General features: G+C 45.6%; 1 protein-coding gene across 1 annotated transcript; it reads left to right on the forward strand.

The window, feature by feature from the left end:
• Window positions 1-312: 312 nt before the first annotated feature.
• Window positions 313-18238, forward strand: SMYD1 (SET and MYND domain containing 1). Its single transcript, XM_064712318.1, has 10 exons — window positions 313-317; window positions 805-981; window positions 2467-2680; window positions 4059-4189; window positions 5951-5989; window positions 8576-8768; window positions 12195-12287; window positions 13701-13864; window positions 15352-15520; window positions 16975-18238. Exons 1-10 carry the CDS (start codon window positions 313-315, stop codon window positions 17131-17133), a joined length of 1344 nt encoding a protein of 447 aa, XP_064568388.1. The 3' UTR covers window positions 17134-18238.
• Window positions 18239-18680: the final 442 nt, after the last annotated feature.

The following is an 18680-nucleotide window of genomic DNA, read 5'->3' on the forward strand; positions in this document are numbered from 1 at the left end:
GGAGGTTTCTCCTCAGTGGGACCCTGGACACTCTCAGAGGGAGGATGTAAAGTCAGATTTCATCATCAGCATCCTCCCCCAGCCTTGGTTATGGTTACATGCACACAACTGTAGGATTCTTTTTGGAAATCCTGTTTTGAATCCCCAGAGATGAAATACCCCTTTTGAAGGGGCCCCAGTCATTCCATCACCATTTTACTTACAGCAGCAGCACAAGGCAAGAACACAACCATTCAGCTGGGGAGGATGTTTCTCCATCCTCCCCAAAAATCTTGAGGGGTTCATTGTTGTGGTGTTGAGAGGGTCCCCAGGATGAGGTGAGAGATGAGAATCTGAGTCCAAGTTCTCAGAAGGCTGATATTCTATTCTATTCTATTCTATTCTATTCTATTCTATTCTATTCTATTCTATTCATTATATTATCATATTATTATATTATTATATCATATTAAAATTATATACTAAAACTATACTAAAGAAAGAGAAAGGAGGCATCAGGTCAGACAAGAATGAGTAATAAATACCCGTGACAGACTCAGAGTCAGACACAGCTGGATGTGATTGGACATTAATTAAAAACAATTCACATTTTTGGATAAACAATCTCCAGGCCACATTCCAGAGGAGGAAAACACGGAGAAGCTGAGGCTTCTCATCTTGCCAGGAGAAGAAATCCTGGCAAAGGGATTTTTCATAAAATATCACGGTGACAGTTCCTTTGTGTGCAGGGATGCAAAACCAGCAGGAACTTCGCTGGGCAGAGCTGGGGCCTCACTGACCCAAGGTGTCCTTGTGTCCTTGCAGCCTGACCCACGTCATCTGCCACACCTGCTTCAAGAGGCAGGAGAGGCTGCACCGCTGCGGGCAGTGCAAGTTTGCCCATTACTGCGACAGGACCTGCCAGAGAGCGGCCTGGCTCAACCACAAAAACGAGTGCTCCGCCATCAAGAGGCATGGCAAGGCACCCTCCGAAAACATCAGGTGAGAGCTGGCCCCCGTGGCCTGGGAGAGGAGGGGACAGACCTGGGACACGCTCTTCTCGTGGCAAAGAACAGCTGGGTGGCCTGGTTTGGGCAAGGTGGAGGTGGGAGAAGGTTTAGAATAGAACAGGAGCATCCCTGAGATAGGGAAAGTATGTGGAGGAGTGTTGTGGTGTTGTGAGGGTCCCCAGGACGAGGTGAGAGATGAGAATCTGACTCCAAGTTCTCAGAAGGCTGATTATTATATATTATATTATATACTAAAACTATACTGAATAAAGAGAAAGGATACATCAGAAGGCTAGACAAGAAATGATAATGAAAACTCGTGACTGACCAGAGTCCCGACACAGCTGGACTGGGATTGCTCATTAAGTTAAAACAATTCACATGCTGGGGAAATAACTCTCCAAATCACATTCCAGAGGAGCAAAACATGGAGAAGCTGAGGCTTCTCGTCTTGCCAGGAGAAGAAATCCTGGTCAAAGGATTTTTCATAAAATATCATGGTGACAGAGGGGCATCAGTGGTGCAAGAGATGTGTTCTTGTTTGGGGATTTTTGGGCCCCAAAACCTCTGAACATGGTGAGGTAGACCTACCCTGCATGGTTTGGGAAGTGTGGGAAACTGGGAAAGTGAAAGGAGAGATGGGTTCTTCCCCAGTTTACCTATAGGATACATTAACTTTATTGTATTTGCAGGGATGCCCTGACAAAGGCAGGAATGATGAATCTGACTCCATGTTGTCAGAAGGCTAATTTATTATTTTATAATACCTTATTATATTAAAGAATACTATACTATAGAATACAGAAAGGATACTTACAGAAGGCTAAAAAGATAATAGTGAAAACTCCTGACTCTCTCCAGAGTCCCAACACAGCTTGGCCCTGATTGGCCAAAGAGTGAAAACAACTCCCAGCAGAATCCAATGGAACAATCACCTGTGGGTAAACAATCTCCAAACACATTCCACATGAGCACAACACAGGAGAAGCAAATGAGATAAGAGTTGTTTTCCTTTTCTCTGAGGCTCCTCAGCCTCCCAGGAGAAAAATCCTGGAGGAAGAGATTTTATCAGAAAATGTGAATGCCACATTAACTTGTCTTCACATTCTGGCTCCACCATAAAAAATGAGAGGAATCCTCAAGGAAATGGGAGCAGCTGTGGAGGGCTGGGGATCTGTAGAACATCTCCAGATGAGAGCACAGGTGCTGGGACAAACCCCTGCATCTCCCTCTCCTTCAGAAGGCTGGGGATGCTCACCATCAGATGCTGAGCCTGCCTCAGTCAATCTACCTTCACACTATTCCCTCCAGGAGATGAATTTTGATGAATTTTGTTTTCCCCACGATGAATTTTGATGAATTCTGCTTTCTCCATGATGAATTTTGATGAATATTGTTTTCCCATGATGAATTTTGATGAATTTTGTTTTCCCCACGATGAATGCTGCTCTCTGCCCGCGTTGCTGTGCCCTGCCAGGCTGGCTGCCCGCATCCTGTGGAAGATGGAGCGGGAGGGCACGGGGCTGTCAGAGGGCTGCCTGGTGCCCATCGAGGAGCTGCAGAACCACGTGGACAGCTTTGGGGAGGAGGAGAAGAAGGAGCTGCGTGCTGACGTGGAGAGTTTCCTGGAGTTCTGGCCGCCCCACTGCCAGCAGTTTGGGATGCAGCTCATCTCCCACATTTTCGGGGTGGTACGTCCAAGGGGTGCATGTGGGGAGGGTTTGTAATGCCAGCTTGGGGAGAAACTCTGCAGCTGGCATCATGAGAGGAGGGCTGACTCCATCCCATTCCCCACCTGCTTCTCCTCTGCGCTGACACTGGGAATTGAGCCATAGCAAAGGCTGGAGCATTTTGTCTGTCTAATGTGCAGACAAGTGTTTTGCTCAATCATGGCTGCTGCATTTTCATCACAAGTCCCACTGGGCATCCCTCTGCACTGGGAGAGCTGAGAAAGTATATTTTTAGTAACTACATCTAAAATATATTTGAATATAGAAGATCTGTTTTAGTAGATATGTTAATGTCTATTAATATTGTGTACATTAGATTTTTTTATGTTGACTGAATATACATATAAATAAAATCAATAAAAAATGGAAATATATTTAATAATATCAATTACAAAGTTGTTAACTACAAATTTTTGTAGCAGAGAGGGAGATTCCAGTTGAGGCTGAGCTGCTCTGCTCCCAGGCCTGGGTATCCCTGCACTGCCCCCTCAGCTCCCAACACTGCCAGGAGGAGACACAGGCTCTGCTCACCCCTCTGCCCGTGGCTGCTGTGCGAGACAAGCTGGCCCTTGCCACTCCCAGTACAGGGAGAGGACACAGCATGCTTTGGTACCCACACCACAAAGAAAACCCAGTGCACTGCACACAGGGAGACCCTATGTGATAGTGACCAGCACAGCTTGTCTGTGCAGGAGCAAGAAAGTACAGAAAAACTACAGAATCAGTTTGCAAAGGAAATAAAACTATTATCAGGGTAAAATAATCAGTAGCTGAGTTAATTATTTCCTTTGATTTATCTTATCATGTTTTCCTTTGCAGATATTTCCATTATTTATGCTTGTGACTAAAAACTGCTCTGTTCATAGTAGTGTATAATATAGAAAAGTCAAATAATTCATTCTTGGAATATATGTCATGCAAAAGTAGTAATGCTGAAAATTCACAGCAAAGAGTAGTAGCTGGTTTTTATGAGCTCTGAGGGCAACCCAGCAAACATGACCAGGTCCAATACAGCAGTCAAGGTTAATTTCTAACTGATACCTGTTTCCAGGAGTGTGAACTTTGCTTTCTGCTTGAATTGCCTCAAAGTCATTTTCCTGTGACCTTTCTCTGGATTATTTTCAGGAACCAAATATAAGGAAATCAATGCATGGCCAAACCAAGTTTATCTTAGGCATCCCAAGTGAACACTGACAGCAAATATTCTGTAACACTGACTCAGCTCTGGCCTGGTCCCTCTGCACGCGCCCTGCATTGCTTCTCTTCTGATGTTTTATCCCAAATGGAGTTTCAGCTTTTTCTGCTTTAACCCTTCTCCCTGCCTGTGTTTTGGGGCTAGATCAGCTGCAATGGCTTTACCCTCAGTGACCAAAGAGGACTGCAGGCTGTTGGAGTGGGAGTCTTCCCCAACCTCTGCCAGGCCAACCACGACTGCTGGCCCAACTGCACTGTCGTCTTCAACAATGGCAAGTGAGTGGATTTCTGTCCTTTGGTGCATAGGGATGGATCCTAACAGCCAAAACTCAGCAGGCTCTGCCACCCCCAGTGCCAGGTCCCTGCCCCAGGAAATCTATTCATTCTTCTTTCCTTCTCTAGCTCAGGAGAAAAAAAAAAAAACAACAGTATTTTCTTGCTGAAGACAAACTGGTTTCTCTCCTTGTTATTTAAAAAATTGCCATCTGATGCACTAACAAATACATAAGATGTGAGCCCAAATCCAGCAACCAGCAAAGAATTTTTCCCTGGTTTCTTATGAGTTTTGTAACTAGTCTCAAAATAGGTAGTTAAGTAAGAAGCAGCTGTTTAACTGACCCCTTATATTGAAGTCTCATTTACAGATAGTAGAGGAGTAATTCTACCTGCAAATTATCAAGGATTATGCTGAGTCTACAACCCAAGAATTTCTCCCAACTGAAGCTTGCACTCAGCTGTGTATCACAATCTGCTGGTGTGTTTATAACCACTCCTAACACAACCCCCATCTGGTGAGAGTGTGCCATCCCAATTAATCACTGATTAACTCTTTAGCAACGGGACTTTAGTGACAGATGTGACTGTAATCTGCAAGCAGAGTCACCTGAGAGTGCAGGATGCTCTCAGTCTCTGGGCATTCCCTATTCCCACCCCAATCCTGTAAGAAAACCTCTGCAGGACGAGTGAGATGGGAAAAGATTCAGTGGGAAATGGGAGAGGTTTCACCAGAGCTGGGAGTGAAACCATGATATGGTGAAGGTGGTAGCCCACAGGAGGGATGCTCTGCCCTTCCCAGTTTCCAAGCCATGACAGGTATAAACTGCTGCTGATTCAGAAGGTTGCAGTGTGTGTAAAACATTAACTGTGGGGAATTGCTTGCCAAAAACTGCACAGCCACAGGATTTCCTCTGATCTTTGTGCTGCTTTTTTACAGCTACCTGTCTTCACTAAACTTTAGTGCTATAACTTAACCACCCCTCTTCCCCCAGCCCCTCATTTTTTAACTAACACATTGGTTCTGCATTCCAGTTATCACTGCTGGTTTTCCCTGATAAAACTACACCAGCACTTACCAAGCAGCTGGTAAATAAGCCAAAAGAAAACAAATCTGGGTGATTACCTTGGTGGGAAATAGGGTCTGATCCAAAGTCAGCTTGGAGTCTGTACTATGACATCCAGTTGCCCTGGATTGGATCCATAGTGGGCTGATAGAAAAGCCTCTCCAAACAGCTCCCAGCAGTGATAACAGCCCTGACTTTCTGGGTAAGTACAGGAATGGCATTGATTTGCCTGGCAGATTGTCAAAGCTCCCACATGTATCTGGTTACTGACTTTAAACTTGACCATGGGGTTATTGGCCAGGTGAATTGTGGCTGATATCCCAGTCTGATTTCCATTTCAAGCTGTGTTCTAGAGAGCACAACTGCTGATGTCAGTGGAGACCTTTCTGTGCAGGAGATCCAGTCCCCTTGCTCCTGCCAAATATCAGGAGCAGGCTTTTCATGTTCCCTGACCTAGACCACTCCTAAAATCACCGTGCCAGGGCATACTCCACCAAATCCCCCATGGCCCAGTGATGGACAGTTTGGTCCTGGCAGTGCACACCAAAAGAGAAGCTCTCATGCGGTGCCACATGGGCCAGCACAGGCAGCTCCCTTGTCTCCTGTCAGTGCAGCGTCCAGTGCTATGCCATGTACCCATTTCTTTGTTGTTGTACTTGTACATGTGTAAACTGCAGATGTTTGTTTTGTCTTTCAGTCATGAGGCTGTAAGATCAATGTTCCACACACAGATGAGGTGGGTCAGTCTTGAAAGCATCATTCTCCTCCATTACCCTGTGCCCCCCATGTCTAATGGAAAAGATGCAAAGACCCCAAGGGGCTCTGTTTACTCCAAATTCCACTTTTCCTGTTTTCTAAACTTCTCCTCTTCCCCTGTGTAAAGCCCCACTAAACCCAAACCTCACTTAACTCTGCATTTTGTGGTAAATTAAAATAGTAGCGGTAATAGACTGTCTTCCCCAGGGTGAATTCCCTCTCTGCCTTCCCACCCTCTCCCTTGGCTTCCTCCCTGTCAGTATTTCCCCTCTCCACTTCTCATTTCTCCTCCCCTGACCATGGCAAGAGCATGAAAGTCAGAACAAGGTCTTGCTAATCTTGTACAGCCCAAAATAAAGCCTTGCATGTTAGGAGATGAGAAATGAGTGTGTTACTGACACACTAAATTCTCCATGTTTCTCCTGCAACAAACTGCGCCCAAGGAATGTGTTGCTTGCAGGAGCAGTAATACCATGAGATGTAGGTTTCAATTCCTTTTTATCATAATCCATGATTAATGTTCCACCTTTTAATGATGCCACTGTTACCTGATCCAAACTAAATAAATCGCAAAAATATGTGCAAAAAAAGAATCTTTGCTTAACTCATGGCATTTGGTATATTATAGTCACTGTTCTTAAGGGGACACTGTTTGCCTTTAAAAATTAATTTCAAGCAGGCATGCACTTTCCTCAAAGAAGATGTGAAATACGTTTGAAGTGCTTTTCTTCACCACTGAATCTTACTCAGTACATTATAGATAAGGTCATAAAAAAGAGAAAAAGAGTTTCAGTTCTGATTAGAGTTGCTATTTGGGGCAATTTGAGTTTTGAGCTATCAGGCACTCACTTTACTTGGGAAAGAGCCCTTGACAAGCTCAGTGGTGTGCTCCTGGCTGACAGTGTCTCTTTAACTACAGTATTTAAAATATGCCATGTGTTTCCTGGCTTACCCCAAAGGCTATCAATGCCCTCCACACCAGGGATGGCTGCTTAAAATACCCCTGTGGTGCTTGGGCTATCAGGGGCATCATGAAAGTCAGAGGCTTGATTTTGCTTCTCTGGTTGCATGACTCACTTTGACAAGGATCCTGTGAAGTGTGAACAGGAATGTTTATATGTGTAAGCTTTTCAGCTGGGAATTGCTCTTTTTTGTGCACTTCCTCCTGGAGTAGCTGTTTGCACCTTTCTCTGTCTGGCACTTTCCTGTGGTTGTGACATAACTAATAGTTGCCCTTTGTGACAATGGCATGTTTGGTGGTAAATTTTGTATGAAACTTGTTGCTGATATGGCAACACCCAGAGAAGATCAAGACCAGCCTTGGAGAAGAATTTTGACAGCAGTTTTAGCAGAGCTGGAAGACTCAGAGCTACGCCCTTGGAACTGAGAGCCTGTAACAGGAATTCCAATGGAATTAGAAGGGAATTACAATTACAATCCCTTTGCAGAAACATGATCACACAGAATAAGTCATGTCCTCCCCAAAAGGCTTACTTTTAAAGCACCAGGTGATAGCTCTGCCACCTCTGCCTTTAGTGAGGCTTTTGTTGGGTTCCACCTGGAGCACCTCATGCTCAGGTGGGAGCCAGCAGGTCCCCCCCAGGTCCATCTCAGGCCAAATATATACATTAAACACACTGCTGAGCTCACTAGTAGCTGGGAGAGGAGGTGGATACAAAAGAACTCCTCACAGTTGGTATTTGATGGATTTTTTCCCCAAATTTCTGGCCAAATTCTCTAGCCAGTTGTGCCTGTTTAACCCCTACATCTGAGAGATGGCCCAGAGTAACTGGGATATTCAGTGAAACAGCAAGGGAATAGTTCTGAATGTCCATATTATTTAAGACCTTTTGCAGGGAATGAATAAGGGAAAGAGAGATACAAAGGTCTGGCTTTCCAAATCCCATCATCAGGGGCTTGCCATGGATTTCAGTAACAGAGACTGGCAATTGAATTGTGGTAATAGGTCAAATGAGCTATTTAAAAATAGACTCTCTCCAGATAATTACTTCTAAGCTTTTATGTGGAAATGCATGAACAGGGTGAGGGCATCTCTTATGCAGCACCCAGAGGGAATTTATCTTAACTTTTCAAAGTGAAAACGATACTGAAGGCAGCAGAGCTTGGGATCTGGGAGTATAGCCAGGGATAGCATGCAAAACAGCACTTAAAAAAAGAGCCCAAATCCAAACTCAGCATTTTGGTGTGTATTTCTGATCTCAATGTTTTTTTTTCTTCTCGTGAGATCTGCAACAAACTAGAAATTGATGTTTAGGCTGAGCCACCATATGGATAAATTAATGGAGCCATAACCTCTCTATAGCTCAGACCTTTACATACCCCTACCAGGGACTTGTAGAGGGGCAGGAAAAACTGGTGTGTGTGTGTTCATGCCCTGTATTCAGTTACCAGGCTGCTGCTCACCTCTGCACTGCCTCCCTGCAGCCTTAAAGCAGCGCCTTAGGGCCAGGGCTCAGCTCTGCAAGCAGGGCAGGCTGCAGGACTGTGGCTGCACTTCTGCTTCTGCTGCTTCTCCAAGCGCACATCCCATCTCCTGTGCCCCCAGGATCGAGCTGAGGGCCCTGAGCAAGATTTCCCCGGGGGATGAGCTGACGGTTTCCTACGTGGATTTCCTCAGCCTGAGCGAGGAGCGGCGCGCGCAGCTCAAGAAGCAATATTACTTCGACTGCGCCTGTGAGCACTGCAAGAAACAGCTCAAGGATGACCTGATGCTGGCAGTGAAGGCAGGGGAAAGCAAGGTATGGTTTGTCCTGCAGTGCCCAAACCCAGTGGTGGTTTCATCTCCTCTGCCAAGGCATCTGTGGGTCTCCAGGACTGTAGTTTCTCAGCAGTCTCGACAGGAACATGGTCAGATTTTGGCAAGGTGAAAAAATGAGAACAGAACTTGATTGGGCACAGCAGCAATTCAAGCCCACCATGCAATGCCAGCTTAGTCCTTATTATGCAAGGACAGTTTTTAATTTTAAAAAGCCTCCAGAAGTTGCCTTTAACCTAAAAGTCCAACAATAGACAGGTTGCAAAAATATTGGAAAATTAGGTGTAGAGCTGAGAAAAAATGGTGGCATTTTGAGATTGTGGGGGTTTTTTGGGTTGGGTTGGTTGGTTGGTTGATTGGTGTTTTTTTGTTGTTGTTTTTGGGGGTTTTTTGTTTGTTTGTTTCCTGAAAAACTGCAAGGGACTCCACATTTTGAATGCAGAGAGGGAAATGTGTTGCAGGTGATCCATGGTGACAGTTCCAGTGCTGCTGGAACTCTGTGGTTTCCACCACCACACTGGCTCCAGGAACGTGGGAAGCCTGAACTTCCAGTCCCTCTTTGCAGAGGCCTGTCACAAGGAGTTTGCACCATCACTTGACTTTTTTACATGCTTGCTGCAGGCAGACTGACTGTGAGGAATTAACATGTTGAACTGCTCATTTTTAAGTAATCTTTCTTTTCCTTGGAGGTCTCACAAGCCATCCAGTAGGAGGTATAAGGCTGTGTCTTGCTGTTGGCAGTGGCTTGGCCAGCAGCTCCAGCTTGTGAGTGTGCTGGCAGCATTAAGAGCTTCTTTTTAGTTCCTCTGCCCAAGGATATAATTGCTCATATAATTGTGATCTCTGGCAGTGTTACCTTGGGGATTTCTACTCCTGCAAGCCTTTTAAAGTGCATAAGGGAAGGCAAAGCAAGGCAGAGCAATAAGTGTATCACCAAGTCATTGATCTGCAGCGTTGAGCAGTCAAACAGCCCAGGGTTGATGTGGAGCAGGTGGGAAGCAAAACAGAAAAGTTGGGGTGAGCAGATGTGACCTCACAGAAGCAGGGCCACCAGGAGAGGCCCAGGGAGATGCAGCCTCCTGGGAAGGAGCACAGAACCCTCAGCCTCCCTCTCAGGAGGTGCCAGGAAGCCAAGCTCAGCCCTGTAACTCTTCTTTCAGAGAGATGGAGCCAGGAAAGGCTGGATACTGCAGAGTGTAAATCTCTCCTTGAGAAAGGTTTAGAGAAATAGTATTGAGCTGATAAAGGAGACAGGAGGTGGAACTAGAGGAGATCCTTTCCTTGCTGGGTCAAGTTCTCCTCTGCTGCAAATGACCCTGCTATAAACCCATTTTAAATCATCAAGCTTCACCTTACAGCTAATGCTGACAGCTGTACCTCTCCACTTATAATATAAAGCTGTTCCAGAGCTCAGTTCTCTGATGCAGAAGGATTTTTATCTGACTTTCTGCAGGTGTATTTTTGAACACATTCTCCTGTAGACAGCACAAAAAAAAAAAAAAATCTCAGCCCTCATTCAACACCTGCTATCAAGTCTTGACTGAACAGTGAAGATCACAGAATGATTTGGCTTGGAAGGGACCTTACAGATCATCTCATTCCATCTGCCCTACCATGAGCAGGGACACCCTTGCACTAAACATGCAGCATCCCCTTTTTGTGAGCGCAGCACACAGCAGGAAAACATGCACTGCTGGGGGAATGTCCTCCACAGCCTGAAGTGCTTGTGCAGAAAAAGCCTGTGAGTATGCAAGGTGCATGATTTCAGCTATTAAAAATACACCCCATCCACAGACAATAAGTATCCAGGCTGACCTCACCCTCAGAGCACGTTGGCTGTGTCACATTTCCTGAGCTCAGGCACACTTGCCTGGGGGCAGCAGCACTCACAGCTGCATGGAAAAAGCGCTAGGAATACGTGGGAGATGGACAGCTCCCATCCTCAACAGCTGCTCTGACCTCCAGTCCTTCACCCCTTCCAAAGAGCAGCAAAGTTCCCATTGTTTGTAGTGGCAACTGACTTAGAAGTCTAGTAAAGGCAAGGGGGGATTTTTATTAGACAAAGCCACTGTGGAAATGCTGTTTAAGGTGCCTATTCTGGGAGTCTTGACTCAGAGAGTACAGCAATGTGATTTGCACTGACATTAACATTGACATTAACATTGCCTTTGGGTGTGCTCTGTGCCCCAGGACACCCTGTGCTGCTCAGGCAGCTGCCCAAACCTGATTAGCTGCAGTAGCTTCAGTATAACGCTATAGAATAATAAATCATACCACAAATGTTAACGTTTTGTTAACATCTGTAACAGATAAGGGTAGATGGATCTGAAAATTATGGGTTTTCCTTCAATATTAGACTTTGAAGAGGATTTCCCAACTAGGTGAATTTCAGATTCATCAAAAGTCTAATTGACCAGGTGTGGAAAAAAGACAATAGTTCAGTCCTACAGTCCTGACTCCCAATTTTTGCATCCTTCATTGCAATACTGGGACTCTGCTTTTGATCTACACCCAGAGGTCTTTCCTGGCTGCTGGCTCCGCTGTGTGTCTCCAGACCAGGATCTTCCCAAAAATTCCCAGAGTCATGTGACTGTGGGCTGATTTCAGATTTCCTCATTTATGAAAAGGAAGGTCATGATAGATACAACAGTTGGGAAGTGCAAATTTGAAGGGCTCAGAGAAGCAGAGGATGAATGGTTGTGCTGGATATCATGTTATAGTTCAGTATTAAGAGAAGAAAGAGGTGACAGCTAATAATGAGCTCACTAGTGTTTTGCCAGGTGTTCCTCGATGTCATGTCTCTAAATGTCTCTAAAACACAAACTTCTTTGAGGTGTGCAGGAAAACACATTTCCCTATCGGGGTGCAGCTGAAATCTGAGCTCAGCTATCTTAGGGAATTTGGAACTAATGACAGCATTTCTCAGGGTAGGTAAAATCCAGGGATCTTTCCTTTTCCACTAATGTCTCATTCAAGAGCCTCAGTTCTCTCTAGCAGCTGCACTGAGAGCACCTGATACGCACCAGCTGGTGGCTTTCACAGCCGCTTTGGTATCTCAGAGACCTCTCAGTGAATGGGTGAATTCTGCCCCTTCTCCAGAGGGGAAGAGTGGTGGGGAGGGTTGAGGAACCCTTTCATGCATCTCAGAGGCACATGGCCATTACCTGATGGGCAACACTCACTGAAGTCAGCAGGACCTTCACCTTTTGACCTGGAACTGGGACACTGCAGCCCATTTCAGCCTTGGGCAGGTCTGAGGGGCACACTGGATTTGTAACCAGCAGTAGGGAGTGGTGATGTGGTGGGAAGCATCCCACCAAGCTGATTTGGACCGAGCATCCTTTCAAGCAGCACCTCTTGGCATGTGTGAGTGCCTTTTCCTCACTGGTGTCCCCTCTGCTGTCCCCAGCCCTCTGCAGACACGGTGAAGGAGGTGATCCAGCTCTCCAAGGACACGCTGGAGAAGATCAACAAGGCCCGCATGGAGGGACATTACCACGAGGTGAGACCTGGGGCTTCTGCTCTCTCGCTGCACACACCCTGCCCAGGAAAGGAGGCCTTGTCCCCCTCTACATTCACAATTTATGGATGAAACTGTAAAGCACAGCCATGTCTGAGGCATCCCAGACTAACTTCTTTTGTGATGACACAAGGAGATTCAGGGGACTTCCAGCACCTCTGACCAACACAGCTGTTGAAGCTCCTGGGTGAAACTCATGAGTTACAGGGCAGGTGTAACAAGTCAGCTCTGCCAGCTAGCCTCAAAAAAAGGACAGTGGGTTTGGAAGTGCAACAAGACCATCAGGGGTCTTTGTGTTGTTCTCTTTAATGCCTTGTGTTGCTCATTTGTTGGGTGCTGAGGATAAGTGTGTGGTTTGGGTGAATCATGTCCCACCTTGGAGCCCAAGCTACAAGGGCAATGGATGAGAAAACTCGAGGTTTTTTTTCTCCCTCTTTTGCTCACCATGGAAATATTTAATTGTTCTCCTCAGAGAGCACTCCAGGTTGAGTAATGACCTCTGGGTTTTAGCTGTCTTTGGGAAAAGGCTGAACCCCCCTGGAACAGAAATCTGGACACTGACTCATGGCTAGATCAGGTGTGGAACAGTGCAGCTCTGTGTCTCCAGCTCCAAGGGGTCATTAAGAGTATTCCTTGCACTGAATATTTTCAGGAGCTGGTGGATGGCACTGGGGTATGAGTCCTATAGGCACTTGGTGTCCTTCTTCTCCTGAGCAGTAGAAATCACTTTTCCCTCATCAGTTTTAGGAGCGTAACCCTGGGAGAGAAAGCTGCGAGTTGCAATAATTTTCAACAAATCAAAGCACATCCTCTCTTCCCAACCTTCACAGAGGCTGGCTCAGCTCTGGGACTGCTATGGACTGTGCAAACCACAGGGTCTTGGGGTGGCAGCTTCAGGCCCAAAGGTGTAGGAATGTGCCTTCTGTAGGTGGAGTGACAAAACTATTCTTTGTCCCCTTAAAAAGGAAATCAGCCCAGAAGTTTTTTTATTTGATTAGGTGAAAAAAGCATCTTATATGCCTGGAGGACTTCACCTCAACTTAAGGATAGCTAATTGGACAGGAGCCAAAAAGTCCTGCCTGGGCAATTTACTAGAAAAATAAGAGACAAAGAAACTAATAGCTTTTGTGAGATGTTTTACCAGGGGCAGGAGGGCCTCTTGCATCTGATTGGTTTTTCTCTGTAAAGAGTTTGTTATTTTGCCTTTTATGAAAATCTTTTTGTTTCCAACACTGCAACAGAAGCCATCTTACTGATTCTATGCCTTCTAAGGTAGCTGAGCTGTCTTGGGTGTGAAATAGATCTCCAAGAGCTTATGAGAGCTGGCTTGAGGACGCTCCTATTTCACCAAGGTGCTTGGACTGACCCTTCCTGTCCTGCTTCCTCCACACCCAGGTTGTGAAGCTGTGCCGTGACTGCCTGAAGAAACAGGAGCCTGTGCTGGGGGACACCAACATCTACCTGCTGAGGATCCTCAGCATTGCCTCCGAGGTGCTCTCCTACCTGCAGATGTTCGAGGAAGCAGCTGACTATGCCAAGAGGATGGTGGATGGCTACCTGTGCGTGTGTGCCCTTCTTACGGCAGCTCTGTGCTCCTGCCATGTTCAGTGTGTCACAGGAATCATTTTCTCAGTCTGCTCCCAGGAGGGCAGTGGTGGTGAAATTCATATGGAAACCTTTTTTGTACCACCAGATAGAGAGGAGTCCCTTCATAAATGCAAGGGCTCCCAAACACCTTGATTTACTAAACTGAAGCTGGCAAATGGTTTAGGAACATATTTCACTGCCTTTATGTTTTGTCTCAGAGGCATCTCAGGGCTGCCCTGACAGCAAGACACAGAGCCTGGGTGCAGGACAAAGAGGCTGTGACTGCAGGAGTTGCCTGTTCCCTGCACCCTGCAGGAAGGAGAGGTCAAAGAGAAACATGTCAAAGATATCCCCTCACTCCTCAATATTGCATGGATTTTCTGTTGGCTAACTATATAGTCCTGTGGTAAAAGCTTAGTGAGAATAAAGAAAATCAGGTTTAGATCCAGGGTAAACCTCACATTAAAAATTACATGCTTTATTATTACTGAGGTTTTATAACAGGATTGATGAGTATTTAACAGAAGGGGAAAAAAAAAGGAAAGACAGAAAAATAATGGAAACTGTTGAGAAGAGAGAAAAGCCTAATTTATCATCTTGTTCATCTTCCTGCTGAGGACATCTCACACTCATTTCTTGACTTTTGGTCAGTTCTACCCCAAAGGCCTGTTATATTTTGTTCTTTTGCAAAGGGGTGACAGAGTCACCTCCCTGGCTTGCAGGCCTGACAAGCAACTTCATGTCCCAGCCCTGGTGCTGAGCTAATTGACTGAGAGAAAATTCCTTCCCCTCTGTGTTCCTCAGTTTTTCAGACCATGGTTAGGACCTTGGTAGTTTCCTTTCTTGCTTTAAGTGCCAATTCAAAATTCCAAGGAAGCCCTTGAGGGCAGGTCCAAGCAGCTTCTAACTCTGCTTCAGCTTTCAAAGTTGGAAGTAGAGGAGAGGTTTCATTTTTCCCACCTCAGGCACTGAAAATTCCCAGATGAAGGGATGCATCTGCACAGGGTGAGACGAACATTTCTGGAGTTTCTGGAACCATCTGTTTCTCTTCCTGCTTTGAATGAGGAACTGGAGATTGTTGCATTTTTACCCCACTAAGTGTGTCAGGTTAAGCTGCTGCCCTCTGAGCTGTACGGTCAGATCTGTGCTCTGCTTGTGCCAAAATATTGACAGAGCGTGGTTTTCTCTTGGCATGAGATGACAGAGCTTGGCTTTCTCCAAGCCAGGAGCTGAACTTTCCCAGTTCACATCCCATCTTTCATAACTCATGACCCTGTACAGCCCCGTCCTTGAGTAATGTGTCCCCTCCCCTTTCTAAGAAGGGCACATTTCAAGGGCATTAGCTGCAACAGGCTCTTCACCTGAGCAAACAATCTGCTCTTTGGCAAACATATCATGTCAGTGACACTTTTAGGAACCCGGATTTCTCCTGAACTAAAATTACCCAATGTTTTCCCAGGAAAATTTACCATCCCAACAACGCTCAGCTGGGGATGGCCGTGATGCGGGCGGGAGTGACTCACTGGCACGCTGGCCTCATTGAAGCTGGCCATGGCCTGATCTGCAAAGCCTATGCCATCCTCCTGATAACCCATGGACCTTCCCACCCAATTACCAAAGACCTGGAGGTAGGTGCCATCTCCTGCCTTGTCTCTGCTCTCTACCTGGGCAAGATGACAGCCAAGCTGTAGAAACAACCACCTGTAAGAGCTGAGAGATGTTTTAAGTGCTGACTGTTTCTTTTCAGTGATGTAGTTTTATCTAGATTATGTTACATTCTCCTGGGAAATGCATGTCCTTTCTTACTGGAAATTTTCATCCCTGAAAATTCCAGCGAAAATTCATCCCAGCTTTTATTCTGCACCAAGACATACACAAGAAATGGCAGCTGAGCCCATGAATCTTCTTTGAAATTGCTGTGCCAAAAGACAGAGTCCCCCCTGCTCATGCTTCCAGCAGGCTGATTTCACTGCTCTCAGATGGATGACATTGCAATTTGAGTATATCAAATTACATGTGGTGGATGTGCCCAGTTTCCCACCTGATTTTCTTTATTGGTGTCCATTCTTCTTTATTTACTACTTCCCACTCCTTCTCAGCAGCACTGTGTTTTTTCCTTAGATGACTGATAGATGCATTTCCTAGCTTAGAGTCAAGAGTGGAGATCCCAGGGAATTGCATCTGCTCAGATAATAGGAATTATTTACAATTGCAGCTGGGGATCTATTATTTCTGTAGCCCCTAATCCACTTCATGTGACCTGTTTGCTTTATAGCATTCTCCTTTATTACCTCCAAAAAATTATAGGATACCAGATGAAATCCTTTATTGATGTCTTAGTCCCCATATAGCAGAGCTATAACCTTTATTGGTGCAAGTTTATATCGTCAGAAAAATTAATATCTACTACCTAAAGCCAACCTGTTGACTGTTTCCATATGTGTAGCAAAGGATGAGACACAGCACCTCCATTTCTGTGCTTCCCTTCACATTTTAGGAAGAAAATAGCAGATATATGGCACATACTCATCTCTGTGCTCCTAAACAAAGGGTTGAATAAACACACAGACAGGTGTAAATATATATCCTAGAATTCCTTCTGATCCTCTGCTATAATGCACACTAGGAATGACTGATGCTGATGAATCCTGGGGTCTAAAGGGTGCAAATGTGGGATTAAGCAACTCTTGTCTCTCACTTGAGGTGACCCCACCCTGGTGATGGGCCACCCCAGGGGCCAGGCCCAGGGTGTGGATGGGAAGTGCACTCATTTCCTGGCTCTGCCCAGCATCACCTCCAGGTCCTGCATCACTTTTTGGAGTGTGAGGCTTCCCAGTAGCCTGTGGAGAAGCTGGATGTGGGAAAGGCTGATGCCTTCTTCAGCACGCAGGCAAATGGGAGTGGGAAAGGAGCAGAGTATCTGTGCCCAGCCAGCTTTGGTCCTGCTGGTGGGACACTGAGGGCAAGGTGCCTCAGCCACTGCATGGCCTGGGACACCCCTTGGGGACAGTGCCTGAAACTGGCAGTGTCTGACTGAGGTGCTTTGAGGTCCCTGTGCCACAGTAACCTGCTGTGTCCCCAGGTCATGCGCGTGCAGACGGAGATGGAGCTGCGCATGTTCCAGCAGAACGAGTTCATGTATTACAAGATGAGGGAAGCTGCCCTCAAGAACCAGAAGATCCAAGTCATGCCTGAGCCCAGCAATGAGAATGCACCAAGCCTCTTCCACAAAAAGGAATAAACCCAGAGCTTGGCACCAGTTCATGCCTGCAGGGTACCATCACCCGTGGCATTTCCACACACTGGGAATGTCATACGGCAGTGGGATATATCCACAGGGATTGTTTCCAGTGGCACAAGTCTGACAGAATGGACCTGCTGGGGAGCAGCCTGAAAACTCTTCTGAGGGCTTAAAGCAGAAGAGGTCCTGGCAGAAAAAACATCCCTTTTTCTATCACTAAGGCATTAAATAATCAGAGAAAAAAAACCTGTTATAAAATTATTTACATTTTTTATTGGAAGCATGTTTCTCTCTACACACGTCCTGGCTCTGAATTCCTTTGTTAAATTTTGATTGTTTTTTCCTATGGGGGTTCTACCACTTCCTTGGGATGACATAATTCCTTTCCAGTGGTGTCCAAGGGATAATAGAAGTGGGAAGCCAGTCCCAAGAAGTGTTATGTTCACCTGTGGGCAATGAATGCAAACTGAACAAGACTCCACAGATGGTGTTTTGTGTTAAATGATATTTTTTCTGATGAAAAACTGCTGGAAAATGGTTTTGCAGCTGGCATACGTGCAACATCAAACTGTGGGCCATTTGCAAGTGAGACTAACTGGAATCCTTACATCAAGATAAATTAATTGAGATGAATTATTCTCCTTAGTTGCAAATCAGAAAATGTTCACAGTGATGGACACGGGGCCATGCCAGAAGCCAGTTGCTCTAGTCTGGTGCACTGGCTGTGTGGATTGTTCTAACTGGACAAGGAGTTTCCAGGGAGGGGAATCCACCCTTGCTCACCTTCAGGGTGAGCTGGGGGCTCTGATGACTTAAAACACCTGTCATTTAACTTAGCTGTTTAATCAATTTTGCACTGAGGAATAAAGGATAGTCCATAGATCAAATGCCAGTGGACTGCTAACAGAATTAAGGAGAAGTCTAATGGCTAAAGTTGGATTTCTAGACATTAAAAAATATATTTGTTGTCTGCCCATATGTCTCAAAATCCAGCTGATTTCCTGCACACTTTCAGTGGTAGCCAGGAGAGTAAAAGGTTTATTCGAGAATCCCTACCTGCTCCTAAGCACAATAGCAAGTAAAAAAACAAAAAACAAAACAAAAAACAAACCACAAAAGACCCCAAAAAAACCCAACAACAACAAAAAAACTCACCAAAAATCCCAGATATTTTCCTCTTTGACATTTCTCATTAATTTTGCTGATGTTTCTCCAGATGTGAGTTCACTAAAGAACAACACCTGATTTTTAGGCATTGTTTAGCTAAGCCCTTCCATTTGTCTGTGAGGTGCCTTTGCCCTGTGTGACAATCCATATTGGTTCAGTTCTTGGCATGAGGATCAATGTTGATCTGTAAGATGAAAACCTTTCCTGGGCACAGAGGAGTCCTGGCAGCAGCCTTGGAAAAGGCAGGTAAGAGGAAAGAGTTTTCTTTCCTGTGTGCAGCAGAAAAGCACATCTCCATTTGTCCTGAAGTGCCAAGAAAGAGTACAGGAGATGACTTTGGTGCTCCCTCTGTGTGCACTGTGAACAACCAGCCTATCTCC

The sequence above is a fragment of the Zonotrichia leucophrys genome, chromosome 4 (assembly GCF_028769735.1).
Source record: "Zonotrichia leucophrys gambelii isolate GWCS_2022_RI chromosome 4, RI_Zleu_2.0, whole genome shotgun sequence".
NCBI classification, from domain to species: Eukaryota; Metazoa; Chordata; class Aves; order Passeriformes; family Passerellidae; genus Zonotrichia; species Zonotrichia leucophrys.